The sequence below is a fragment of the Myripristis murdjan genome, chromosome 1 (genome assembly GCF_902150065.1).
Source record: "Myripristis murdjan chromosome 1, fMyrMur1.1, whole genome shotgun sequence".
In the NCBI taxonomy this organism is placed as follows: domain Eukaryota; kingdom Metazoa; phylum Chordata; class Actinopteri; order Holocentriformes; family Holocentridae; genus Myripristis; species Myripristis murdjan.
In genome coordinates, this window is record NC_043980.1 from 30559067 (window position 1) to 30586295 (window position 27229).

Sequence of the window (27229 nt, forward strand, 5' to 3'; positions counted from 1 at the left end):
GCCTTTGTGCAAACTCTGGTCGCTGATTGGCTTCAAATAACGTCAATCATTTAGAGTTCATTCTGATTGGACAACTACTAGACCGTCCCTGTGAGTGTGTCTTCCGGTCTGGAGATATGGCGTGCTGATGGTCAACATGTGAGTTTGGAAATCTAAATCCCGGCCATTAAGCTAGTATAAGAATGCTTTTGGTAGCAGTTTTGTACGCGGATTCAAGTAGTTACATAAAAGGAAGTTCGAATATATTTCTGTCAGAGTTTACCATTTATCTGCTTGGCTATTTGTGTGTGTTTGTGTAGCTTGGATGTTAGAGCACGTTAACGTTAGATGTCTGAGTGTTAAAGTAGATCCATGCTTGTTATTAGCTGCATCAGAAAGGGTATTTATGAGTTAGCTGTGTTGTTTGGGTTTCAAATGATGTATCCTCTGACAGTGTGAGTCGTTCGTCCAGAGACATCACCAAACATGACATCAACTGATGAAGACTTCCCTCGAGGAGGGACACTCAGTAAGCCTGCTGAGAGTACGCCAGCGGTGCAGCGGCCGGAGGTGGACAACCTGTTCCAGGTACAGCTGAGCTCTGTCTCTCTCTCCACCGCCAGATCTCCCCACTGTGTACAGGACATATCAATGCTTCACTGGAGGCTCATTGTTGTCTGAATTCAGCTGCTGTCCTGTGGAGTTCATCTGTTGTTGCTTGGCCTCATTCTGTTCAGCTCACTTCTCAGTGTTTTAAATTATATGATGCAGTCTGTTTCCTAATTGTTCTGTAGATCAACAATATAATTCTGAACTTTCTTTTTCAGTCAAATGAAGCAACGGAAACCAAGAAAAGAAAGGGAGCATCAAAAGATGACAGCAAGAAATTAAAGAAGCAAAAGACAGGCAAAGAAAAAGAGGATGGTCTGACACTCAATGCAGCAGCCAAATGTGTCGAAATTCTGCATATCAAGGTAATGTATTAGGTGTGACATCACAGCACAGGCAGTATGCCTCGGTGAACGTGATGGCGCTCACTTGCACTGACCCCCACTCATTTTTGCTGCCATTTATGATCTTCCGCCTTTCCCTCGCTTAGTTTTCGCCTTAAATGAACTCAACCTTGGCTGTTCAGAACAACTTTTGAATTTGTTTTTGTGTGTGGTTCTTCTCAGAATTTGAAGGAGGGCATGCTGATGCTGGGCTGTGTGAAGGAGATCACAGACTTTGAGGTGACAGTCAGCCTCCCTTGTGGTATGCAGGGCTTCCTCAGCATCAAGAACATCTCTGACTCCTACACCAAGCTGCTCAGTGAGCAACTGGATGCTGAGGACACAGAGGTAGGATCAGTTCTCTGGAGGGTGGAAAAATGGTTGCAGGCTTTATACTCATCTCAAATTTGAGTGCTTGTTACTACACTTGATTACATGGCTACATATTGCTTAAATAGTAATGTTTAGATACTTTGTAATATATCTTAGAGGTAAATCTTGCGCTTTCCACCACACAGGAGATCTGTTCGCTGCCACACCTGTTTTTCCCCGGCATGGTGTTCAGGTGTGTGGTGGCCAGGCTGGATATAGCCAGGGGAGGCTCTGTTAGCATCCAGCTGTCAGTCAATCCCAAGCTGGTCAACAAGGCTCTTACATCAGGCTCTGTGAAAGCGGGCATGGTGAGTGAATAAAGAGAGTCCTCAATTACTGAAACAGTCATTTTCAGCTATCCATGCATTCATGTACCTTTTTAAAGTCTTTGGTTTCACTGAAATATACAATTTCTGTGGTATTAAGTGATACCTGGGTGTTTGCTATGATTATGCCTCATCAGGGTTGATTATTATGCACCCCCTTTGTTGTGTTGATTTAGGTCTTGAGTGGCTGTGTGGAGAGTGTGGAGGACCACGGCTATATGGTTGACATTGGCATCAGTGGAAGCAAAGCCTTCCTGCCTAAGAAAGCAGTAAAAGACAAACACAACATTCCTGAAGGTATGACAAAGATATTTGATTGGCATTTCACATCACTTTTCATTTCCTTTTAATCATTTTAATAATCAAGAATCGATTGATACCAGATCCCCAAGTGATATGTGGATCTTTACCTAAGATGGACATATCTTTATAAACTCTGAAACGGTCCTCTTGGCATTTACCAGAAACAGCTGCATCATTTCATGTGTGCCATCTTCTTGGACGGCACACACGATTCCATGTTGCCAGTCAATATCAAACCAGTAGTTATGAATTGGATCAGAAGTTAAAGGTCACATTAAGGGTAATTGTGTCATTGTTGTTATGCTTCCAGAGCTGAAGGTGGGTCAGTATGTGACGTCTCAAGTGGAAGAGGTGAAGAATGATGGGCGGGTGGTCCGCCTCTCTGTCAACCCCTCGGCCCTTGCCCAGGCCTATGCCGAATCGCAGCAGGGCTGGAACCTCACCAACCTGCTGCCGGGGCTTCTGGTCAAAGCCAAGATCAAAAAGGTAGGGAGAATTTTTACTTTATGTTTTTTAGTTTACAGTAGTAACAATACATCTGCTCTGTGCGGTTATTCTGTTGAATGCTATCCAGCGGGCAAAGCTGAATTCTATTTTTTTTTTTTTTTTTTTTTTAAATGGTCAGCAGCTTACATGGTCTAACACTGTCCTTTTTGTTTGAGCTCAGCAGCAACTTCTATTTCAGTGCAGTTTGATTGTGATGAAGCTGTGGTGTGTTGCAGGTGACCAAACACGGTCTGATCCTGGACTTCCTGTCCTCCTTCAGCGGCCAGGTGGACTTCCTCCACATGGAGCCCGAGCAGGCTTCCAGCTACACCGAGGGAGACGAAGTATGTTATCAGCCCTCCTCTCACACAGTTTGTTATTTCTCATTTAGTATATAGCAGAGATGGGCGCATGCTTAAAGCTATGTCAAGGTGTAAAATCTTAGATGAAAGCGATAAATCATCTGCATTTCTCATACACCACTTAGTAATTACGGTGTGCCATGGAAACAGGTCCTGATCTTACAGAGTAAACTTGGCAGCCTAAGCCTCCTTGTCGTCATTCTGTCCAGGTGCGGGCCTGTGTGCTGTATGTGGACCCGTCCACCCGTCTGGTGGGCTTGTCCCTGCGCAGCTACCTCATTCAGCCCGGGACGAGGGTCGACACCGTCCCTGCTGGTGGTGACCGCATCGGCGAGGTGGTCCAGGGCTGCAAGGTGACAACTATGCACCACATGTCCGGAGCCATGCTGCAGCTGCCCGACAACTCGATGGCCTTCATACATGTGAGTCTGGGTTTTGTTGGTCTGGTGCTTCCTCCAGCACAAACTTGTCTTTACATGGCTTTGTATCTCCATAGGCACACTCTCTTGTCTTTGGGCAGTGATCAACAGGGTTGTTTTTACTGCAGTGTGAAAGAAACGTTCTCTAAATAGTCTGGATAGGAAATCTTACTGTAGGTCTAATGTCTCTGATTTCTCCTTCTCACAGAGGAACCACCTAAAGGAGCCTAATACGCCGTCCAATGATAACCAAGTGCTGGCCAAGCCCGAGCACACCTGCAGGGTCCTTGACTTTAGCCCCATGGACCAGATCCATTTTGTCAGCCTTCGCATGTATGTGGCACAGCATATATGTACAGTATATGTGTTACCCTGCATTAAGCGGTGAACCCTGTGTACATGGAGTCCATTTCATATAATTGTGTTTTTTTTTTTTTTTTTTTTTTTTTTGTCTCTTACAGGAGTATGATTGAGAAACTCTTCTATAGATATCATGATCTACATGCTGGCCAGATTGTGGAGGTAAGAGCCAAAAGATCTCCTCTGATCCCAAGTCCCTGTTTGCACACATTATTTAAAGTAATTTTTTTATTTGAAGGCTGATTTTTTTTTTTTTATTAATTTTTTTTTTAAAGAACTAGAAAACTTCTCCTTTGGGGTCTGTTTCATTTTTTTGAAAGTTTAAAGGACTTGATCCTTCAGGAAAGATGCTATGTGACGTCAAGACATTACTCACAAATTTGGCTTAAATTTCCTCCTCATAGTGGCTTTGTGGTGTTTTAGCTGGTGTGGATGAGATGGTTCTCCAGTGTTGTGGCCACAGTTTGGCTTTTAGACTGATAAGAGAGGTGTGCTTTCCCATAAAAATCACACTGGAACAAATAATGACAAAAATCACTTGCATTGAAAGGTTCCACTGTCAGTTTAATTTGATTTTCTTTCTATCTGACCTCACCTTGATGCATTCATCAGGAGATTTTTAGTAGAGCTTCATGTGCAAAGATATATTGTGTATTTTGGAATTGCACCTTCCAGATCACAGTTCTACATTTGCAGGGTTGCACAATTAATTGTACACAATTAATTGTGCAGTGGAATGTGAGTTTGCACAATTAATAATCACATAATGATGGCACATTGGCAATATTCAGACATTAGATTTCATTTCGAAAGCTTGCTACATTAATACTTAACCCTAAATGCAATCCAGCAAGCATGTTGGTTTAAATTGGTATAAAGGTGTGAAGAAAAATACTGACCCAGGACTCCTGCAGTCGCATGTGTAAATATATAAATTCCCTCTCACTGTGCTCCTCTCTTCTGTAACTTTCCCATTATACATGCCAAACATTTTTCTCTCACTCTGTCTGCCTCATGCTCTGTTTCTCACCTCCGCCTCTCCCCTCCCAGGGCACAGTGTCAGTCCTGCTGGATCACGGCATGATGGTGCATCTGTCTGACCACATTAAAGGCCTGGTGCCCAGGACCCACCTGTCCGACATCATCCTCAAGAACCCAGAGAAGAAGTACACAGAGGGCATGAAGGTCAAATGTCGGGTCAGTTCAGCTCTCAGCTCGTGTCTTATAGTCCCTCCACAGAGAAGACCACTGACAGTTCAGTGCTGAGAGACATCTGATCTGCAGTGTCTGCTCCACTGTGGTGCCTGTGAACTCTGCTCAAACAGATTTGTTCAGTATTATACATTCTTATATATGGCTGTTTTTCATTTTTACAGTACATGTGTGTTATTTCAGGTGCTGTCGGTCGATGTGGAGAGGAAGAGGCTAGCCCTGACCAGGAAGAAGGCCCTGGTGGAATCCACCCTGCCCTTGTTCCTCAGCTATGCCGATGCACGGCGTGGGCGCGTGTCCCACGGCTACATCGTCAGCATCAGGGAATTTGGCTGCTTTGTTCGTTTCTACAACGACGTCAGGGGCCTCGTACCTGTCAGCGAGCTCAGCTCCGAGCCCATCATCAACCCCAAGGAAGTCTTCTATGTCGGGCAGGTGAGGCGATAAAAGAGCACCAGGCTGAAGACAGATTTGTAAAGACCTGTTTTTGTTCTTCAGCTTGCCCTTGCTCATACTGAAAGAAGAAATTTGGGTCATTGTAAATAAGCTTTGTATTTACCAAGTTGCCAAGTGTCTGTTAACGAATAGTAATTGGTTTACATTTGGTGAGCTGGTTGTTGCTGTTGCTTGTGTAGGTGGTAAAGGCTAAAGTTCTCCAGTGTGACCCAGAGAAGGAGAAGATGACACTGTCTTTGAGGGCTGCAGTGGAGGGAGACCCTGAGGCACCACCCAAACCCCAGTTTGACTGCGTGGTGGGCCAGGTGAGAGGAGACCCATTTTTAGCCTTATGTTTATCTATTTTATGTCCTCTGTTCCCTCCTCCTCCTGTGTGTTACGCACACTGTTCTAGGTAAGAACCGCACAATACAGTGCGTCTCACCATACATGGGTCATGATGTGATTTGTATCAGGATGCACTGCAGTGTTTGACTTAACAGAATGCAGTTTTCATGATTCAGAAAACTGCATCTGTTTACTGTAATGCAGCCTTTACAACCAGGAAATAACATCACCTATGCCAGATCACAATATTATAACAATATTACACAATATTAAAATATCCAAAATCTTATATGACATCTACTATTATATAACAATATCAATAAAAGATCGATATATTGCCCAGCCTGGGAATTAATTGAACATGTATATGCAATGTAAAGTATAGAACTTAAAATACAACTTATTGCATAACAAAAACGTATAACATGATAATTTGGGTGACATACTGACTCCAAGTAATTCACTTCAATCTGTTAAAACAGAATTAGCACATTGTACCAAAATGAAGTGCGTACGTGATACAGTATCAACTCTCAAGAGGCTAGAGAATCAATACAGTCAGGTGAAAAATAATATTGTTTTTCTTAGCTGTATGTTTTTTTTTTTTTTCACAGTTCCAAACTGTACATATCAATATATTGATCTTTTGATCTCAACATTTTACTAATGATCAAATCACTGAGCATGCTGTGTTTGGGTGTGATCTAGAAGCTGGAAGTCAAGGTGGTGAAGAAGGCAGTCAGCATTCTGGAGGTGGCCATCCTGCCCGCCGACGCCCGCGCCGTACTACCCACCATGCACCTCTCCGACCACATGTCCAACTGCCCTCTGCTGTGGGAGAGCCTGCAGGAGGGAGACACCATCTCCAACCTCGTGTGCATCAGCAAGAACAAACAGATCATCGTATCCTTTTTAAAAAAAAATGTTTATAGATTTTGTGTGCGTACTGTAGAGTCCCACCTGAAAATTTAACCTCCTCAGACGCTGCAGTTGAAATGTTTTGAGGGTTTAGTTGACTTACATCTATATCTAGCTGCTATATCTAATAACCGTTCATTTTTAATTACATTGTTAAAACACAACTTTTTTTGGCTCACCTGCAAAGGGCAAACAAACTAAAAAAAATACTTGTCAAAATAGTTTTCATTGAAAATAATTTTATGCTTTGCCTTAAATGTTACTGTTATTGTATAGGTGTTGTTCACTTTCCTAGTAGTACTACTGTGTGTTTCCCTTAGCTGCATCTATTTTCAAAGACTCTGACCAAGAAGCCCACGGTGAAATGGTCGCTGGAGGAAGGAGTGGTTGCTAAGGACTTCTCTGACATCACAGTTGGCATGCAGCTGATTGGCTGGATCAAGAACATGATGTCCTACGGTGTCTTCGTAGAGTTTCCTTACGGCCTTGTTGGTCTCGCACCCAAATCGGTGAGCGCATGCCTCTTAGTGTTTTAGACAAAAAGTGTACGAAACAGTCTGTTTTATAATTGTTCTGTAGATCGATGGTATTATAAAGAATTTTCCTCTTGAGTCAAATGAAGCAGCAGAAACCAAGAAAAGAAAGCGGTCTTGGTGATGAAGTGGTTAAATGGTCTGACATTTTCAGTAGTTGCCTTCACTTTTTCACATGATGTAGCACACACACCTGTTAGCCATGATTTCTTACTTTTTCCTACTAAAATTCTTTATCCTCCTTGTCTGGCAGGCCATGACTGACAAGTTCCTCAGCGATGCCACGACTGCGTTCCAGCTGGGCCAGACAGTGATCGCTAAGGTCACCAACCTGGACGAGGAGAAGCAGCGTTTTCTCGTCACACTGAAAGTGTCGGAGGTCATGAACCCAGAGGGCGACGCCGAGACCAGACTCATCAGAGGGCTGCAGGAGAGGAGAGCTGTGGCTGAAATGTTGACTAGTAGAGGTACACAAACGTTTGTCTTAAATAGAATCTGACAAGCAAATGTAATAAAAGTGATTCAGTAATAGTTGAGGATGAAATGTGGCTCTGGTGTCTTAATGTCTCGCCGTCTGTGTCTCCGTGCTCAGATGGCTCTGATCTTCGGCAGCAGTTAGCCACACTGTCTGTCGGCCAGAAGCTGAAGCTGACCATGGATCAGATGAAGGACAGCAGTGCCATCTTCAGGTCTGATGACCTCGACGGAGCCACCATACTGGCCACCGAGCACCACGTCACGGGTAGATATTTAATCTGAAAATCAGTAAATGTCTGGAAAGTTAGATAACAACCTTCTCCATCTCACCCATGCAGGCACTCCCATAAGTGTATGCCGGTATCAGGTTTTCATGCTATAATTATGATAACAAAAACTGCTTACTTAGTGTTGAAGTAAAAGAAGTTACGCATGTTTTGCAATGAAAACACATGCTTATTTAAAATTAAATACTGTAGGTCTTTGCTTAAAATTACAGTCTTCACACAGTAGATTAATTATTAATACTCAATCTGAAAGAAGGATCAATGTGGTTGCAAGAATATACATATACACAAGTATTTTCTTGATTTTCTTAAAACCGGTCAGTGGCCCACCCTACACTAATGAAGACTGAAATTTACCATCTAGTAAAATCACTTTTCAGCAAGAGCAGCTACTTTATCTTGATCTTTGTCACAGACAGCATGTCAGACTCACATCACATCGTGTTGAGTTATTATAACGCGTCACCTTCATGTCTACAGGTGTCACCTTGACCCCAGGACAGAAAGTGAGCGCAGTCATCCTCCATGTTGACATCATGGCCTCTCAAGTCCACGTGTCCGTGCTCTCCAAGCTCATGGGGAAGAAGAAATCCGTAAGTGTGACTCACCACAGTGATGAGGAGCTTCAAAACTATGGCTCTTTTACCACAGAATTTGAATGGAGGTCCACATCTCTTCAAGAGGCTTTACAGAAAAAGCCAAAGCAGATCAAATGGTCTCAGTACTTTTATTAATTTCTGCTCTTAGAGTACAGCCAGTGTGACACACTGCCCTACTCGCTTGCTTTGTCACCATAGCAACTAACCATTATCACCATTTTATTCTGTGCCAGCCAAATTTCCCATTATTTACTGGTTGGGTTTTTTCTACAACACTTTTATTCACTCTGCAACAGTTGCAGTTTCCTTCTCTCTCATCGTTTAACAATCTGATCATCAGCATTCATGTAGTTATCGAGCTTTTAAATCCTCATGTTTTGGTGTGTGCGTTCACAGTTAAACGAAGAGTCCAAGTACACAGCGATGGTGCAGCACGTCGACAGAGAATTTGCCGTCGTCTCCCTGGAGGAAACGGCACAGCTGACTGTGATCCAAACCACCCGCCACCTCAACGACACGTGCATCTTCGAGTCAGACAAGCTGAAGCCAGGAGTGCGTCTGAGCGTCACGGTGCTGCGTCCCAGCTGTCAGGAGATGGAAGGGCTCCCCCTGGTGTCGTGGGAGCGCGCCGCACCGAGACGCCAGCACACGCTCTCGGAAAGTCACGCAGCGTCCAAGGGTCGCCGTTTTGGTGAAATCGTCACGGGTAAGGTGCGGACGGTGAAGCCCACGTGTGTGCTGGTGGCGCTCGAGGACGGAATCACAGGCAGCGTGCACGTGTCCGAGGTGGCAGAGAACGTGCGCCTGGGCTCCTTCCCTACGTCTCTGGTGAAAGTGGGCAGCGTGGTCACTGCCAGGGTCATTGGAGGACAAGAGTACACCAGTCACAGGTGAATACTGTTGCTTTTTAAACTTGAAAAGGTTTCTTCAGACCCAAATCCAACCTTTTGATTTGAGACAAAGTGTGACACCTGTTGCAGTTTTCAGTGTTTTCATGTCATCTTGACTGCATTCTTAATCATAAAACACCTGTTAGACTGTAAAATATAAATGATCATTTTGTGTGAAGGGTTGTTGAGTTGCTTGAACTTAACACAAATCTCAGTTGACTATTTTTATTTTTTTCAGATTCTTGCCCTTTTCCCATCCCAATTTCAAATACACAATCCCTGAGCTATCACTTCTACCCAGGTGAGTATTCTGACTGCATGGTGTTGTGCTTTTATTGCTTGTATTTTTCTGTTTTTTCCATAAGTCTCTGTCTCTTCTTACAGCAAGCTGGACAAGAGTGTGGAATTCAAACCAGACACGGAGAAAGAAAAATTGAAAAGCTACAAGGTTGGGGAAGAAATCACATGCTTTGTATCAAAGGTAAGTTTCAGCAAAGCAGTTGCTTGTGGGTTTTTGTCTTCTTTACCAGTTTTCCCTCAACTTCTTGAGGAAAAACTGAAAAACAAGATCATTTTAAAAGGAACAGAAAACAAAAGTTTTGGATTATTGGAATATTAACCCCCAATCTACACTCTAGTTGTTTACTGTGTGTTTATGCTTCTGTCCACAGTATAATCCAAACAGGAAGTCTTTGGAGGTCACCACTGATCCTTGTATATCAGGGACTGTTGACCTTCTGGCCATGATCACTGATCCTAAAGTAAGTTGGATGCTGCACATATGCGAAGTTGGCCTTGCTCTAATTCTGCGTAAATTTGCATGATGATTTAGTATTTATTGGAGGAGCACAGGCCAACATTTCTTCCAGTGTGGCTTGTTAGCACACTGGGCTGGTGCCATCTGGCAAAGACAGCTCATAACAATACGAGGCAAAGGTTGCTATAGCTCAAGAGAAAAAATTAAAGAACATAGTCGATGAAGCAACACTTTGACCGGCTGTCATTTGAAATGTGTTTGTTCTCAGGATGCCAGCCACCCTGAGAAGCTGTACAAGCTGGGCCAGGTGGTCAGTGCGAAAGTGGTCGAGGTGAACCTCAATCCTCAGCGCTTTGTTGTATCTCTCAACGGTAAGACTGGAACTTGGACTTAAGGGTTGGCATGTGGCCTGACAGTATTTTTAGTCAACATTATAATGCACAATATATATCTCTATATGTTGACATCTTCTCTAAAACACATCATATATGCTCCCATGTAATCCTTTGATGCATACAGTCACATCAATATGGTGACTCTAGTATGGCCAAAATCTAGTATGGCCAAAATCAAATGTCATGATATTTTTGAGCTAATATATTGATATTGTGACAATTTTGTGGGAATGACTAATGGTGCATTTTCAGAATATTTACACAATTAGATTATTGATAAATAATCAAAAGCAATTCCTATATGATAACTTATTGGGTAAAGGCAAATGTTAGAACAGCAGTAACAGTCAGGTAAGATCATATATTCACTTTCACTTTATGGTAATGAGGCTTTTAAAACCAGGAAAAGACAAAACCTATGTCGTATCACCATATTATGATATCCAAAATCCCAGACAATATCTGGTCTCACATCATGATATTGATATAATACTAATATATTGCCCAGGTCTACTTGGACTTTGTTAATTTCACTATGCCATCAGGAGACTTTAAACTAACCACTGTCCACTTCACTGACCTTGTAGCCTTTCGGCATGCTTTTTCTTGTTGTTGAATGTCTCACTCTCTGTCTTTCTCAGCATATTAACTACTTATTCTTCAACAGATGTAAAACAGAAAGTTATTGTTTTGTTGTTCCGCTTGTTATTCAGGCATCCACAAGCTGGAAAAGGGCGGTGTTACTTTGGGGATGGTGACTAATGTTCAGCCACACGTTGGCCTGGTGATGAAACTTCCCTTTGGGGCCACGGGAACTGTTGCTATCACGGATCTGGCTGATGCCTATCGGCCAAACCCCCTGGGGGCGTACAGCAAGGACCAGCTGGTCAGGTCAGTAGGTGCGGCTGCACGAAAGGCCAGGGCAAACCAAGCTTGGTTCATGGCTCAAGAAATTTCTCACCTTCAAAAAAGTTGTGGAAAGTGAGAATCCTTCAAAGTTGTAAATGTTGTACTGTGTGCAGTTTGAACTGGGTTCAGACCGATCTATCAGGCCTGATATTGGACTTTTATTGAAATCTGATATTTAGCCTGTTAGTGTAGTCCTCCTTCCATATAATGAAATTTTTTGATTACATATCATTGTGTAATTACTGGCTAATACACTGCATCTATGATAAGACAGTAACCTGAAGTGAATCTAATGTGACGTGTTGATCAGGCTCCTATGTAAGTACAAACATGTCCAGGATTTCAGTGGAGTTTCAGTTTGTCCTGTTCACATGGAGTATGTTTTAGAGTGGTTTACTCAAAATTTGGTGCATTTTTTTCCTTGGGCATCATTAATTTGGAAGGGCGAGAAATATAGTAACAAAATAAAAAACACCTGGACCCATCATAATGCAGGTCTCAACCCTCTTAAGATTTTTTTGTGCATTTTTGCTTTGCTGGACAATGCTAAGGACAGCAACTATAGTGCAGAGGGAGGGGATGTCATGCAGCAAAGGGCCTGGGCTGGAATCAAGCCCAGCCCCGTTGATGAGGACTAATGTTATCGGCATGTGGTGCATGCTCTACCAGCCGCCCCATCACAGCCTTTTTCTGAGTGAACTATGGAGTCGTCAGTAGATGTCAATGTTTGGAAAAGCCTAGCATAACCAAATGAACCAAAGGCTAACAGCAGTCTCAGTTGATGCTCACATTCAACAACTAATGTCTTAATTCAATGAACACCAAAGCAGGTGTATTATCTCAAAGAGCACAGGCGAGTCAGTCATACTCAGCTAAAGTTGCAGGGATGTGGATCAGATTTATTTTGATCCCTCATAACTGCTGACAAAAGCCTTGTGAGTCTGTATGACTTCTAAATACAAGCCCTGGCTCTTACGTACATAGGCAGTGTAAATCTAAATGAGTCAAATATTGAACGGTTTGTTGAAAGTTGCAACAAACAGTAGGTGTGATTTCACCTGAGTGTCATGGTTTTAAATGCTGTTTCAGATGATTTTTGCAGCCTACCAAGACTAAAATTCTGGGGGAATGTCAACACAGATTATCTGCATTCGGCAGCTTCAATCCAGAAAGATTGCTATCAGTAGCTGCTTTCAGAGTCCACTTGGTTATGTTGATTGAAAAGTGTCGATTATAACTTTGTTGGTTTCTACCTCCTCTATTTTTCTCCTAGGTGTTACCTTCTGGAGAGTGAAAACAACATGTGGAAATTGTCTCTTCGGCCATCGAGGTATGATTTTTTTTTTTTTTTAACCAATTCAGTATGTTTTATTAAATCCTGCATGACTGTATTTTGGTCCATTTAAATTCACCCTGTGGTTTCCGTGCTCTTCCAGGCTGAACCCAGAGAAGGCCAAGCCAGCGAAGGACCCAGAGGTGTTGTCCGTAACGGAGCTGAAGGCAGGCCAGATCATCAGAGGCTACATCAAGTCTGTGGGAGAGCATGGTGTTTTTATCAGGTAATACAACCAAACGAAGGTATAATGCAGAAGGCAAATACAAATGAAAGGGGAGTAACTTTCTTTTACATCAGCCTGGACCAAAAATATTATGTATGCCATGCTTGTATTCATATTTTAATACTTGAAGGGGTTTTCTGCCAGATGTAGTTGAAAACGTAGGGGTTTTTTTTTTTGGGTCAGGATGAGGAAGCTGGCACTCTCGCAGCTCACATGTGATGGATAATCCGGTGACCCGTGTTTATCTTGTTTTCTTCCAGCTTGTCTAAGAACATCACAGGGAGAGCCCAGCTCCAGCAGGCCACCAAGTATTTTGTGTCCAGCTACACTGTCCTCGCTCAGCACCTGCCTGCTGGCACCCTGCTCACCACCAAGATCCTCCGGTAAAAAAAAAAAAAAAAAAAAAAACAGTCAGCATTTCATACGGTTAAATTCTCCTCTTACTATTCAGCTCAAAGATCTTAATGTCTGACTGATACATGTAACATTTCTCAGATCACTCCATTATTTTTCTTATTTTGGGATTTTCTAACCTTTAGATGTTGTGATATGACTTAAGTGTTGTCTTGGTTTTAAAGGCTGCATTACAGTGAAGGGATGCAGTTTTCTCAACATAATAGGCTCTTCTAACTCTATTATCTGTTATTTGCCTCTACCTGCTTGGTCATCTATATCAGAAATCTTGTGGATGTTAATGTCTTATCAAAGCACCAGTAGTCATCCCCACAGTCGTGTCGCAGTATTGATATTGCAGTATTTGGTGCGAGGTATTGTAAGCGACTTTGCACTTTGCCAGCCCCAGATGGCTGTCTGCTTTTTTATTTCTCATCCAGAAATCACATATCATGTTGTCAGGAAACTGTACACTCCTCAGATATAAATCTTGTCTTCGTTATGGCTGGAAGAGGTACAAAGGGTTGGGCGAAAAAATAGTTTGGCAGCAGTTTCAGCCATCTGTGGCGAATGTAGCACACTGCTGGGTAGGAGCAGCTTTTATAGTTCACTCTTAAGTGTCAATGTATTGCCTGGTGGGCGCTAAGAAGGTTTCTCTCCAGAGAATTTCATTTGGCCATCTCAATTATGCTGATAATATGGGTGTATTTTGTCAGAAATCATCCCCAGTGCAGCTTTTAAATTATTTGTGGATGTGAAATTGTCATCTGGCCATTGTCTCTCCTTTCTTTTGGTCGTTCTTGCTCTGCAACTGTCTGTTTTTTCGTATTCCTCTCCTCAGTATTGACCAGGAAGAGAAGCTGGTTGACCTCTCCCTGCTCTCTGAGGCCACTGGGAAGCCCGATGTGCTCCCAGAATCCCTTGGTCTGAAGTTGCGACTGATTGGAAAGGAGAAGGAGAAACACGACCGTAAGAAGAAGAAGAAACGCAAGCTGTCCAAGCAGGTAACGCAACATCTGTCATGTTCTTTTGCCATGCCATATTCTTGGATCCATCTTTCTTCCATTCTGTGTTTTCTTAAAATTGCCTTCCTTCCTTCCCAACTCCCTTCCTTCCTTCCTTCCTTCCTTCGATCTCAGTTTGATCGGTCTCACTGATGTCTATCTTGTGCTTCATTTAATATTTATTGGTACTTCTTTTTACCAGGAAGAGGCAGACGAAGTCCCAAAGAAGAAAAAGAAAACCAAGAAGGCAAAGACTGAGGACAGTGACAGCGGGGTGGAGGTGTTCTTCAGGGAAGAGGCGGATGACGAAGACAAAGAAGATCCCAAAGCTAAGCCTGCAAAAGTAAGCATGCTCACTGTCTGTCACAAATTCCCCATCCATTCCTCTCTCCGATTTGACATGGCATTCACAAGGGAATCTGCGTACGGAGCAAAGAATTTCAAATCATATTCAGATTGTAACCTCAGCAATTCAATTTCCAGAAGGCAAAGCCCAGCGCTGCAGCTCCATCCAGGCTGCAGGTGTCCGCAGGTTTCTCCTGGGACGCTGGACTGAGCTCCCTGAAGCCGGCAGCTGCAGCCCAGGAGGCCGAGTCCAGTGACGGGGAAGACCAGGAGGACAGCAGCAAGGTGAGGAGACATACAAGTTTATTCTACTTGTAGTAATTTACTTAAGTACCAGACTTGCAGCTTAAAACTTCCCTCTGCTACTATTCAATTAATTTAGTCAGTTAATTCATTAGTAAACTGACAAAAACAGATTCTAATTTTCATAATTGATTGATAATTGTCAACAAATATTAAGTAAAAATCCAAAATATTAACTTGGCTAAGATTTACTTAGATTGTTCCTATCATTATAAATTGATGTTTTAGGGGGTTTGGCTGCTGATCAGACTAAGGAAGCAATTTGAAGATGTCACTTTGCTATCGCCTGCTTGCTTCCCATTAGCAATTGTCATTATTTTTGACATTTTATAGAATAAATGTTTAATCAATTAATTGAAAAATAATTGACAATGAAAATAGTTTAGTTTCCGTCTTTGTTCTTGCTAAGTCTGTCGTATATTCCTGACTTTTTTTTCCTCTTTCCTTCTCCTCTGTTTATCCTGACTTGACTTCTTTCCACCCTGTCCTCCTCTCGCGCCCACACACTCTCTCTCTCCTCACCCAGAGCCAAAAGAAGTCTCGCCATGAGCTGGAACTGGAGAAGAAGGCGGAGGAGAAAGCCCTGGTTCAGCGGGAGGCTGAGCTGATGGACCCGAACCTGCGGCCCCAGGACAGCGCCGCCTTCGAGCGCCTGCTGCTGGCCTCGCCCAACAGCTCGCTGCTTTGGCTGCAGTACATGGCCCACCACCTGCAGGCCACCCAGATCGAGCAGGCGCGCGCCGTGGCTGAGAGGGCCCTCAAAACCATCTCCTTCAGGTGACTGACTGAGAAAACCCTTTACAGATTGGTTTATTTAACCTGTGGTCATTTTAACAGGTCAGTTCCATGAAGATTTTCAGCCTGTCTTTTATAAAACATGCACAGTATCAGAATCATGATTCAATATTATAATAATATTTTGAGCAAAAGCTAAATGACAAAAAAAAAAAATAACCCACAATAGGCGAAATCCACAAAGTAGTCAGCTTTATTTTTTACAATTACTATAGATGTTTTAAGGCTGTAAAACCCCTCACTACACACTTTATACACTTTTCTCAGACAGGCATTAACATTTTCTCACTTTTCTCTCTTGTTTAAACACTCTCAAAGTTCAAATCTTCATAGAAAAATAAGTCCAGTATTATAGAATGAACGCGTTCTGTACTGTACAGGAGACACGGCACGGAGGATATTGATTGACAACAGTCTACAGTCCCTTAGCCAATCAGGACGCAGAACACAATGCGCTGTTAAAAAAAAAAAAAAAAAAAAAAGCATGCAAAATTGCCCAAAAAAAAAAAAAATCTGTGAAACTGCGAGGCCGCGAAAGGTGAACCGCGTTATAGCGAGGGACAACTGTATGGTCCTTTCAGTCCATCTTCTAATACCTGAAAAGCTTTATTTTGTTGAGGAAGGTTGTTTTGTGTATGTGTGTTGTGTTATGGTGATAGATGAACACCATTTGTGAAACTCCCTCCTGTGTTTTTTTTTGCCAGGGAGGAACAGGAGAAGCTGAACGTGTGGGTGGCCCTGCTGAACCTGGAGAACATGTACGGCACGGAGGAGAGCCTGAAGAAGGTGTTTGAGCGGGCGCTGCAGTTCTGTGAGCCCATGCCAGTCTACCAGCAGCTGGCAGACATGTACGCCAAGTCCAACAAGACCAAGGTACCCCCCCCTCTGTGTGTTTCATGCTGCAGTCGCCTGGACTTCCTTTGAGCCTGACCTGAGCTCTTTTGGTGAAGCTGTTAGGGATTACATGTCTTCTGACGGTTACAGTGGTTAACACTATATCCTGTAGCTTCTAATGTGTGTGTGTGTGTGTGTGTTCAGGAAGCAGAGGGCCTGTACAAGACGATGGTGAAACGCTTCCGCCAAAATAAGGCGGTGTGGCTGAGTTATGGGACCTTCCTGCTCCAGCAAGGCCAGAGCGATGCTGCCAGCGCTCTCCTGCAGAGGGCGCTCAAGAGCCTGCCCTCCAAAGAGAGTAAGGAGCCTCACCTCCACATAGCGTCCACAGACATCCACTACAGTCCAATATAACTCTAATAATACCTGTTGCATCATTTTTCGGCGTCCAACAGGTGTCACACTGTCAAAATAAAACCTCTCTACTATGTCAAGAGTCAGGCACATTCTTACTTAATGGAATAATCCGCCTCTAAAATACTTGTAAGACTGTTAAAAATAAGCTCTTTGCTGTTATTTCTTTTCCATTCTGGGGTTGATTTGTAGTTTAGTTGTATGTATTTTTATTCCTGTGCACATCTTGAGAAATGTAGATGATGTAATGCCACACCAAGATGTTCCTATCTCCATGTGACACTGAGAGAGAGTTGAACTCTGCAAGAGCAGTCAGTTTTGCAGCAATCTAAAACATCAGTGGAAGATATCAGGTTTAGTAAGAGCAGTGCAGTGCAGGTGCTAACGAGGGGTGCAGTCACATCCCAGTGTTCACAAACCAGTTTGCTAGCTATTTTTGTTTTGTTTTTCTTGCCTGTGTACTCCGCTTTGATTCAAAGCAACAAGCACACGCCCCCTCTCTGGGGCTTGTTAAAAGTCATCATGGGAAATGTGGAAAATCACCACCTGAAGCAGAGAGCAGAGGGAAAGTGGGTGCATCAGAAAAGTCAGTGACTAAACGTCATCACGAAACAACTCCTGGAATACACTGAGCATCACAAACTGATGTACAGTGGCTGTGGAAAATATTCAGATCCTGGTAGAGGTATAGCTAATAAGACTGAAAGCTGTAATTGCGGCTCTACAGTACTGAAGAAAGGCTCTGAATGTGTTATACAGAAGAGAAATTTCTTTTTCCCCCTTTTTAAATTTAAATTTCTACGGGTGTGGCTGTGTGCTGTAATCATGAGGTTGATGGGTGAATAAGAAAGAATCCATTTAAAATTAAGTCTATTGCACAGTGTGGGAAAAAAATGAAAGAGTCTGAATAATTTATGAATCCACTGTATCATGGTGTAGGAGTGTCCAAGAGTGGATTTTTTTTTTTTTTCTTTTGCAAGACCTTTGGAAGTGAATGACTTCATGACACCTGATTCTTATCACTGTGTTTCAGTTAACGAAAATTGTCAGCCTTAATTCTAAGACCTTATTAATATATGCATTTCATATCAGTTTTTAACGTCCGGCTGTGTTTATCCACGTTTTAACTTTATATGTGTGTTGTCCATCTTCGTTTCCCAGGTGTGGATGTGATCGCCAAGTTCGCTCAGCTGGAGTTCCGTTACGGCGATGCAGAGAAAGGCCGCTCCATGTTCGACAAAGTCCTGACGAGCTACCCAAAGCGCACAGACCTGTGGTCCGTCTTCATCGACCTCATGGTCAAACATGGATCACAGAAGGAAATCAGGTGAGCAAAAGCTGTGCTTCGCTGAAACCTTTCTCTCTCTCTCTCTCTCTCTATTCCATTTTCACGTCATGTTTTCACCGCTGTTCAGCTTTTGAAAACCCGCACCTCCTAATCTTTGCTGTAAACTGACGCCAGTGTTGACTTTTGCGAGCTGGCAAGTGTATATAGACTAATGCAGTGCCAATATTAGTGTTGTAATCGGTTATCCCCACACCCTTCGGTAACGTCCTGTTTCCTGCAGGGCTTTGTTTGACCGCGTGATCCACCTGAGCGTGGCAGCAAAGAAGATCAAGTTCTTCTTCAAACGTTACCTGGAGTATGAGAAGAGGCACGGCACACCGGAAAGCATCCAGGCGGTCAAGGACAAGGCTTTGGAGTTTGTGGAAGCTAAGGGGACTGAAGCAGCCTGCTAGAGACCAACATGTGTGTGTGTGTGAGTGAGTGTGTGTGTAGCTGGTTATCCGCGGATGCACCTAGCAGATCTGCTGTAAAACTATCAGCTGCTTTGTTGTGAATTAGCTGACGTTATCATTGTTAACCTTCTGACCCTGAACCTGGCTGCTGTAATATAATATTGTAACAGCAAACGTGTGTAAGGCCATTTAAAGTTGGTTGTAACCCTTTTGTAACGTTAAAACAATCAAAGATATGTGACATTTCCTCAGTTTAGATTTTAATGCATTTTTTATGAGAATAAAAACTGTAAGCTCTGAACAGAATAATGCATGTTGTCACCATTAGTTTCTATTTTTTTGTATGGCTGGGTAAAGGCTCCTTACAACACTGTGTGAGCATATTGTATGTACCATTTGGTTGTATTAAAATGGTAGCCATACCTTTTATTTTGACGGGCTCATGAATAGATCCACGACCATCACAATACATTACATGACATTTTATTTAAAAGCAACAAATACAAAATAACAATATATAGGGACACGTTTACATACAATACATACAGGCAAGACTAGCTTTCTATCAGTCTCTTTTTAAAAAGGGAAGGGCCTGGGACACAGTCGGTAACAATATGGTCTACTTCGATCAGAATTGCGTTTTCAATCCTGCTGGTCTTTGTTTCGGCCAAAGTCTCTGGCTACCTCTAACTGCTCTAGCGGCTCTCCTATATTGGCAGTATTGAAGATGTGTGTGTGGCACAAGGTTATAGGGTGACTGACATGGGTTGTGCTGGCTGTATTGGTAACACCCCTGAGATAATAGAGGTACCCACACTGATCCTGTTGTCTGATGTCCTTCCTCGGTTGTGTTATTTGTGATTGGCTGTCTCTGGCAGTGCTGTGCCAGTCGTCCAATGACAGTGGCAATGATACTCCAATACTCTAAAGTGGCTGCTTTTCCTATCATGTATTTTTTTCTGTGAATAGTGCAATATGGAAGTACTGTAGGAACATTTTTTTTTTGTTATGAAAAGGTCCTATCTATCCACCCTTTCCCTGACTGATCTAACCAAATCATTTTGGTGCTGTCAATATGTGTTTCCCCACCCGGGCATATTGCTCAGCGGTCAGCAGCAAGGTGGCAACTTTAGGTCACAATCAACCCTTTTTTTGTGAAATGTCTTTAAGATGACCGCTGTCCATCATCCCTATTGTATTTAATGTGTGTACTTTCTATAGGGGGAGCACTGTTTCCTCTCTTCCCCAGTTCCCTCACACCTCTTCGGGGTCCATGGGACCCTCGGCCCCCTGGGGATTGTCTGTCTGGAGCCGGAGGATGGGCTTGTTACACATGGGACACACACTGCGGATCTCCAGCCACTTGAGCAGGCACCTGAGAGGACACACACGAGACCTGTCAGCCCAGCAACAGTCTGGCTTGCCAGCAGCATCTCAACACACCTCTGTTTCTGTTTGCTTATAATGGGATGAGGATGGCCTTAGCAGTTAGGATGCAGTTAGCAAATCCCACAAAAAGACCACTTAATGTTACACTGGATTAACATTAAGTGGCTTCATAGAAAGTCATGCATCTCTAAATGTTTGAGCATGGAATTAAAAAAAAAAAATCCACACAGGTGTATTTCATTAGCCTTTTTTTGTGACAAAATGTGCTACAGAGCTTCCTCTGCCTGATAAATTTTCGGGGCAGAGCCGATACACATTAACTGTGTGCTTAAAATAAAAGGAGAAGGTGTGGACGTCATGAAAAATGCATGATCATTAACCAATGTGAAATATTTTACATTACGCTGGGTGGCTGCATGGCCTCGTACTCCTCAGTCACTCTTAATTAAAAGTGCCAGTGCAGATGTAGTAAATTGTTATAATTTGTCTGAATCAGATGTGCATATAATTTAGAATGTGTTTTTTTTTTTTACTCTGTTTTCTGAAGTGTTACTACTACGAAGGTACAGGAGGAACAACACAATACTCCTTTTGAACAGAAATTCAGACAACTTTTAAAACACAATTCCAGCCCGCGGTCACACATAAGTTGTGTTCGTTTTCCGTTTCAACACTCACTTCTTGTGAAATGCATGTGAGCATGGACAAACTCCTAGTTCATCTCTGGTCCTGAACTCTTCCAGGCACACGGCACAAGTTTGCTGCAGGAACACAAACACAATGAGGGTAGTTACACGGTTTACATGCATGCGGTTCACTTTGTTTTCCATATTTATTCAACAGCGGGGCCTCGTGACAGCCAAGCATATTGACACCACTTACAGGGGAAAATGGGATGTTAAATTAACAGTTTAATTTGGCCGAGACACAAAACAGACACTCACACTGTATAGCTAATGTTTAGAAATAGTGCTTTTATCCTAATTGGGTACCCCAGTCAAAGTTTGATCATCTGTTAGCTACAATCTGCACTACCACTAAATTGGAAGTCATGAAAACCATAATTCCCCCAAATACTGCTACAAGAAGACACATGAACAATGATATAGTTGCACCATCACATCATTAGCAACTGGTTAAAAAAAAAAAAAAAAAAAAAAAAACCTTGGAGTTAGATAAAAGATACATTTTCACTACCACCTATTTATTGTGGGACTTCACCATGTACTGGTAATGAGCGCAGTTCTTCCTGGATTTGTATAAATTCTCTCTAGACGTACACTGCCGAGCAAGCTCTCTTATAGGCATTTTTTTCAAGCTGCGTTTGAGTTTTTTCAGGATATCTCCAATATGCATGTGTGCATATGCATGCCTGATAATCACAACATGAGGGGGGAGAATGATTGAGTCATCCCCCCTCATGCTATGTTCAATAAATCATCTGAGCTGGCATGCAAACAGTGGGCGACATCAGAGGTGTTTGTCGCCATACCGTTGCCATGGTTTAACATGTGCAGTCAGCTCGGGCTGCATGTAAAAACATTTCCATAAAGAGAGACACTTACTCCCAGAAGGCTCAACTTCTTGCTTGCTCCCTTCAGCACCACCTATAGCGGGAGGAAGAAGGGGAGAGGAAGATGTTGGTGTGTGTGTGAGAGCATGTGGCAGCACTACTATATGTTGGCAGTGAAGCTGGATCTAACATGAGCTGGGTGCGATTTTCTTATATGAATGTGGCTTACGTCTGTTTGCAAGAGTGGCGACTATTTTGTGTCTTATGTTCTCGTTAAAAAAAAATAGGTCAGATTATGCATTCAGACAGGCATTGTGTTGACAGTAAGGAAAGTAGCAGCTGGAGAGCAGGCTCCCCTGGGGTGGAAAACATTTAGACAGTCAACTGTCACCACACCATGCTCACACCCTGGTACCTGCATGCTGTATCAAACCTGTTTTTTTTTTTATTATTATTATACACTGCAGTCTGATTATTAATGCACATGAAAAATCAGGCTGATAACAGAATCTGAGTGTAGGTAATGGCACATATAGATTAAGGGCCACCCTGGCAACAAGGTCATCTATAAAGAGTGGTGTTAAGTTTCACAGTTGACGACAACCGCGCGAAATGCTAGAGCAGTATTTTTACCCCTGTGTCAGGAGCTGGTGTTACATGTGCACCTATAGTGACAGATACTGCAGTGACATACCTCGTTGTAGCTGAACTGCTCCCTCGCTCCTTGCTGTTTCAACCTGATAGATAGATAGATAGATAGATAGATAGATAGATAGATAGATAGATAGGTAGATAGATAGGTAGATAGATAGATAGATACATAAATAGACAGATAGATACATAAATAGATACATAGATACAATCTGGGACTACAGTAAAAAATAGCAAAATTAGGTATAGATCAATAGAAAGAGCATATTTTGCCCAATATATATATAAGATAACACAGTCTGGTCAGCCTGGTGGTCACCTTAAAAGCAGGCATGTTGTTTTTGCTCTTCCTCCACCTAATCAGCCTCCCTGATTGGTGACAGTTGCCTCATGATTGGTGCTTCCCCCTTAAATTGCCTAAAAAAAACCCTGGTACATCACCTAATCCATCTTCTTCTACTTCCTACTTTTCCTGCATTTCACCCCTTTTCTTCACATACATTCACCTCTTCTCAATCCAAGTCTCCACAACAATCACCCAGTTCGGTCCCCACCCAGGTGTCCCCCCCTCCACCTACCTGAACAGGTAGCAACAGAAGATGAGGCTGAGCATGAAGACGAAGAGGCCAATGCCCAGCACGATCACGTACACATTGAGCGGGAGGTGATAGATGTCAGACGTCATGCTGCAGTACTGTTCAGAGCGCTGGAAACCCAAACCACACAGGCATCCTGTTGAAAAGCATTTGGAGATACAGAGGGCACAATTCTCAGTTGTTTACAGGGATGTGTATTTGAGAAAAGCAAGAGTTGTCACTTTTTTTTGTACATCATAGGAACAAAAGTACAAAAGACGAGTTTATAAGAATGTTAAACAAATCATCTTCGCTCTAAACATCTTTATGAGGTTGAATTTTTTTGAGCACAAAGTCCATATAAGGTCTCTCAGTAGAGTTTGACTGATGAACTGAACTCTATAGCCTCCCTCACAACTTCTCATAAGATGATTTTTTTTTCCAAAATAGAAAGCAGCTGCAAAAATTTGTTTGAGTTTTCCAACTTCATCAGTTATTGTTAACACTGTAATCACCTTTCTTGCAAGCAACTCTCAAGATCTATAGTTAGCGCTGGCAGTGCAGGTCTGCCTTGGCAGCGGACGCCTTGGGCTTTGCGTGCTAAATTGGAGAGAAATTACACTGTGCAGTTTATAGAGCAGCAGTTAAACTCTTGATTTCTGTGAAATCCTTTTTCCTTGTTCAAGGAAATTTGCAGGTAATAAAAGAAATAGCTATATCAAGCGTAAAAGTGAAGTGATTGAGGAATCATGGCAGAAAAGTATGAGTCAGTGCAGCATCAAGTGGACCTGGAACCTGCAGCCCCATCACAGGCCTGCCGAACCACCGGAGGAGCACAGAAGACCACTGAGTCACGGGGTGCCTCCAGATACAAAACAAAACATTTAAGTAGTAGTGGCAGGACGACGGGCCCACAAAGCTCCTACGGTGCATGACATTGGCTCATGCTCTGCACAATCGTGGAGCTTTGTTGACAGGCAAATATTTGGTGAGGAGGTTAGCTTAATGGCTGGCATTTGGCTGCAGGCCTGTCCAGAGAGCTGTGACTGAGGCTGCGTAGGACTGCGTGTTAATTGGCTGTGAACAAGACAAACATGGAGGACAGACAGCACTTCTGCCACACCACCATCTGTTTCCCAGGCCCTATAGAGGTGGGGGTACGGTGTGTGTGTGTGTGTGTGTGTGTGTGAGAGAGAGAGAGAGAGAGAGAGAGGGCATTGGGGGATGGAGGTGTAGGAGCCTCTAGTGTCTCTCTGCATGTCTTGACAGAAATTAATGTTTGTGTGTGTGTGTGTGTGTGCGTGCGCGTGCATGTGTGTGTGTGTGTGTGTGTGTGTGTGTGTGTGTGTGTGTTGGGGGTTGGGGTGCTCGTACAGTCTTCAGAAAGAGCTCTGGGGACCAAAGCACCATTTGGTGAGACAATGGCAGAGGAAGCCCCACTTCCAATAGGGCCACATGTGCTCTTATTAATTTGCACAGAGGATGCTCTTTGCCAGCCTCTAAATGTCCATGTGTCTCTCTTTAGAGTGAATGAATGGCTACAGCTTGCGCCCTGTGGGGGGTATGAGTTGGATAATTTGACGTGCCTGGGGAGGTCGGGGGGGTGGAGGTGGTGGTGGGGGGGATTGTAAAGGAGATTGGAGAGAAGACCTAGGACAGCATATTCTCTGCTGTGAGAAGAAATACAAAGAGGCAATTATGGATGCAGTGTGGGATCATTAGCAGCCACACAGAGTGATAATATAGCATAAAGTGAGGAATGAAATAGAAGGATCTTAAGTAAGTGTTGTAGTTCGAGCACACAATCAAACGTGACCGTGGATTTTCAGCTCCTTTTATTTTAGGCTCCGCTTCACCATCTTCAAAACATAAACTGAGGCCTCCTCTTTAGTGGTTTGCCATTTCCCAAGCAAATCCATTCCCCAGATCCTGTTAGCAAGCAGCTAGCTACTCACTAGCTGAATACAACAGTTAGTTATGAGATACACGCTATTAAATGTGTGTAGGCTACCACCCTTGTGCATTTGGCAGACAGTGGAGAAATCCACTTACCGTTACACCATTGGAATGGTTGCATGAAATTTGACTCCCAGAGCAGCAGCAGTAAATTCAGAGCCTGTCAAGAGAAGGCTGAGCCTGGAGCAGAGCCAAGCTCGTGGGCCGCGGCTCCGGAGACTGGATCTGCTGGAGCTCCAAGCTTTGAGTCAGTCACCACAGCTGGAACGCTCTTTTGTTGGGTGTGTGTAGCTCACAAGTTCCTTGAACAAACACCATTAAGATTTTCAGATTTGCTCAGATTCCACAAATCCTTGGGAGGTTTGCAAGTTTTGTTGGCTCAGCAGTCTGCGCTGCCCAGCATTCCCAAATCTGGATTAACCCTGCGAGTTAAGATTTGGAGATTTGGGACTGGGGTTTGGACCGGGATTGAAGACCTCATGTGCTCCTGGATCGCTGCAAAAATGATGTCATCAGAGTAGACACAGACAAGAGTGGAGGAGACACAAAGAAATCTTGTTCAGTGGGACTGATTGTTTTGTTTGTCAGCTGCCTCAGTCTATGTGTCAATGTCAGATGTCATTCAGGACCTGGGCTATTATCAAAAGCTGAATCGCAGTCACCACTTCATAAACAACACAGGCCTCTCAGTGACAAGAAATGATTACCTTCTCAGTGTGAAAGGCCTCCTTTGACTTCACTTTGCATCTGCAGTGTCTTCCCCACATCAGCGTCAGTGACATCCACAATCCAAAATGACAGTCCTTGTCCAATGAAGGTAATTTGCTGGCATTAGTCTATGCTTTGTCCTCCTCCCAAAGCTGCTTTTTAACAGAGGATTTTCTCAAGCCTCATCCCTCTTTCCTCTCCTCTGTAGTCCCCTCCTCCAATCCTCTGATCTTCTAGGGGGTATTCCTCCTCAGTGGAAGCCAAAGACGTGCTCCCCTCAAAACCAAAACAAAGTGAGCGCAGCTCCATGCAGTCAAATAGTCCTCTAGCTGGGTTTGGTATTTTGCTGGTGTGTGTGTGTTTGTTTGTGTGTGTGTGTGTGTATGTCAGTCAGTACATGTGTGTATGCAGGGGGGATCCTACTCTCCCTCTAACCATCTGCTCCTTCAATTGAGAAAAATCTGAGACAAAGGCAGTGTGTGTGTGTGTGTGTATGTGTGTGTGTGTGTGTGTGTGTACGAGTGCGTCGTATTCAGTCTCTCCCACCTCCAGCTGGCTTTGTCATGGCAGGCTTCCCTCTTCCTCTTTCAATCCATAATGGTGTCCAGAGTGCCTGCTTTGCCTATTGCTGTCTCTGTGCTGCCTGCCTGCCTCCCCTGCTCTGCTCTGGGTTTGTAAACAGATCTCTGCTCATGTGACCAGCCGTTTTGCCTCGCAACTCTCCTCTCCCTCAGCCCTCCCTCGCTGCCTCTGTCCTCCAATCTCTAGGCAGAAGGAAGGCAGAATGAGCCAGACACTGACGAATAGGGCGTCTGCAAGCATGCTGGTGCGTGTGTGTGTCTATATGCGCGTGCCTCTGTGCGTGTGTGTGAGAGGGAGACTGAAAGAGAGAGGGAGAGAGAGAGGGAGAGACTTGCAGCAAAGTCAAGGGTGGCCCAGGTCAGTAACATGTGCACGGCCCCTGTCCTGACAACCAAAACAAAGCCAGTTGCGTGAGGAGGAGGCCAGCAAAACAAGAGAGAGGATGACCTCCCACTCAACCCCCTCCCTCCCTCTCACACACACATTCTTAGCAAGAGCAAACCCTGATTATTTTTCAGATTTGCTTTGTTTGATCTGCATATAAATGTTGTGTCACTATTGTGTGGTGGAGGAGCAAGACAGAGCCAGCAGGGACAGAGGGGAGATCTCACCGCAGATAGAGACAGAGAGGAGACAGAAGGGGTAGCAAGCTATGGACACACACATGCACACACACAAATATATTAGCAAAGGAGTGAGGGCAGATCAACACAGTGAGAGAAAATCACAGCCTAGACAAAGACACTGCACATCCACCCCCACACCAGTGGCCCTGGCCGCCAATTCGCTCAGGGAGAGAACAGCTGCTGGGCTACTGGGCGAGCTGTGAGTTGGTCAAGGGGAGCGCTGCTCCGCTAATCCTCAAGGGAGGGGAGGGAGAGGCTTCCATGGGATCCATGCTGTTTTTTTTATTGACCCCCCCTCCCCTGCTTTAATAATGGCATTACTGCTGAATACTTAGGAACAGCTGGAGTGACTGCACAGATGTATAAGCAAAAATACACAGTGCACCGCACGCGTTGCTGGATGTTTACAGGACTGACAGTCCACGATGTGTCAATCGCGAGTGGCTCTGAGCTGTGCTGTCACAGCTGATATGTCAAGGATGG

The 27229-nt window shown here is 43.7% G+C and overlaps 2 protein-coding genes across 5 annotated transcripts; one reads left to right on the forward strand and one right to left on the reverse strand.

Annotated features, from left to right (window-relative positions):
• The first annotated feature begins 77 nt into the window (after window positions 1–77).
• pdcd11 (programmed cell death 11) lies at window positions 78–19168 on the forward strand. Of its 2 annotated transcripts, none has more exons than XM_030068682.1 (36): window positions 78–138; window positions 434–567; window positions 807–953; window positions 1155–1319; window positions 1490–1651; window positions 1846–1966; window positions 2283–2458; window positions 2695–2802; window positions 3030–3242; window positions 3448–3572; window positions 3701–3761; window positions 4650–4796; window positions 4995–5246; window positions 5447–5572; window positions 6303–6497; window positions 6851–7021; window positions 7299–7512; window positions 7638–7787; window positions 8290–8402; window positions 8805–9298; window positions 9537–9599; window positions 9683–9779; window positions 9970–10059; window positions 10324–10426; window positions 11164–11341; window positions 12633–12689; window positions 12796–12918; window positions 13179–13301; window positions 14153–14315; window positions 14518–14658; window positions 14799–14945; window positions 15490–15740; window positions 16463–16631; window positions 16797–16950; window positions 18168–18333; window positions 18575–19168. In XM_030068682.1, the coding sequence occupies exons 2-36, from the start codon at window positions 466–468 to the stop codon at window positions 18744–18746; spliced, it is 5439 nt and encodes a 1812-aa protein (XP_029924542.1). In that variant the 5' UTR covers window positions 78–138; window positions 434–465; the 3' UTR covers window positions 18747–19168. The 2 variants fall into 2 exon arrangements, with proteins under 2 accessions (XP_029924542.1, XP_029924626.1); XM_030068766.1 differs by lacking the exon at window positions 78–138 and adding an exon at window positions 158–176.
• A 45-nt stretch (window positions 19169–19213) lies between these two features.
• LOC115371586 (RING finger protein 122) lies at window positions 19214–26206 on the reverse strand. 3 transcript variants are annotated; one of them, XM_030069074.1, is made up of 7 exons: window positions 25538–26198; window positions 24927–25317; window positions 22878–23031; window positions 22343–22385; window positions 21701–21742; window positions 20814–20896; window positions 19214–20121 (listed from the first exon to the last, which is right to left on the reverse strand). In XM_030069074.1, exons 2-7 carry the CDS (start codon window positions 24949–24951, stop codon window positions 20001–20003), a joined length of 468 nt encoding a protein of 155 aa, XP_029924934.1. In that variant the 5' UTR covers window positions 24952–25317; window positions 25538–26198; the 3' UTR covers window positions 19214–20000. The 3 variants fall into 3 exon arrangements, with proteins under 3 accessions (XP_029924934.1, XP_029925011.1, XP_029925085.1); XM_030069151.1 differs by having other exon boundaries at window positions 24927–25325; XM_030069225.1 differs by lacking the exon at window positions 24927–25317 and having other exon boundaries at window positions 26085–26206.
• Between the last annotated feature and the right edge of the window lie 1023 nt (window positions 26207–27229).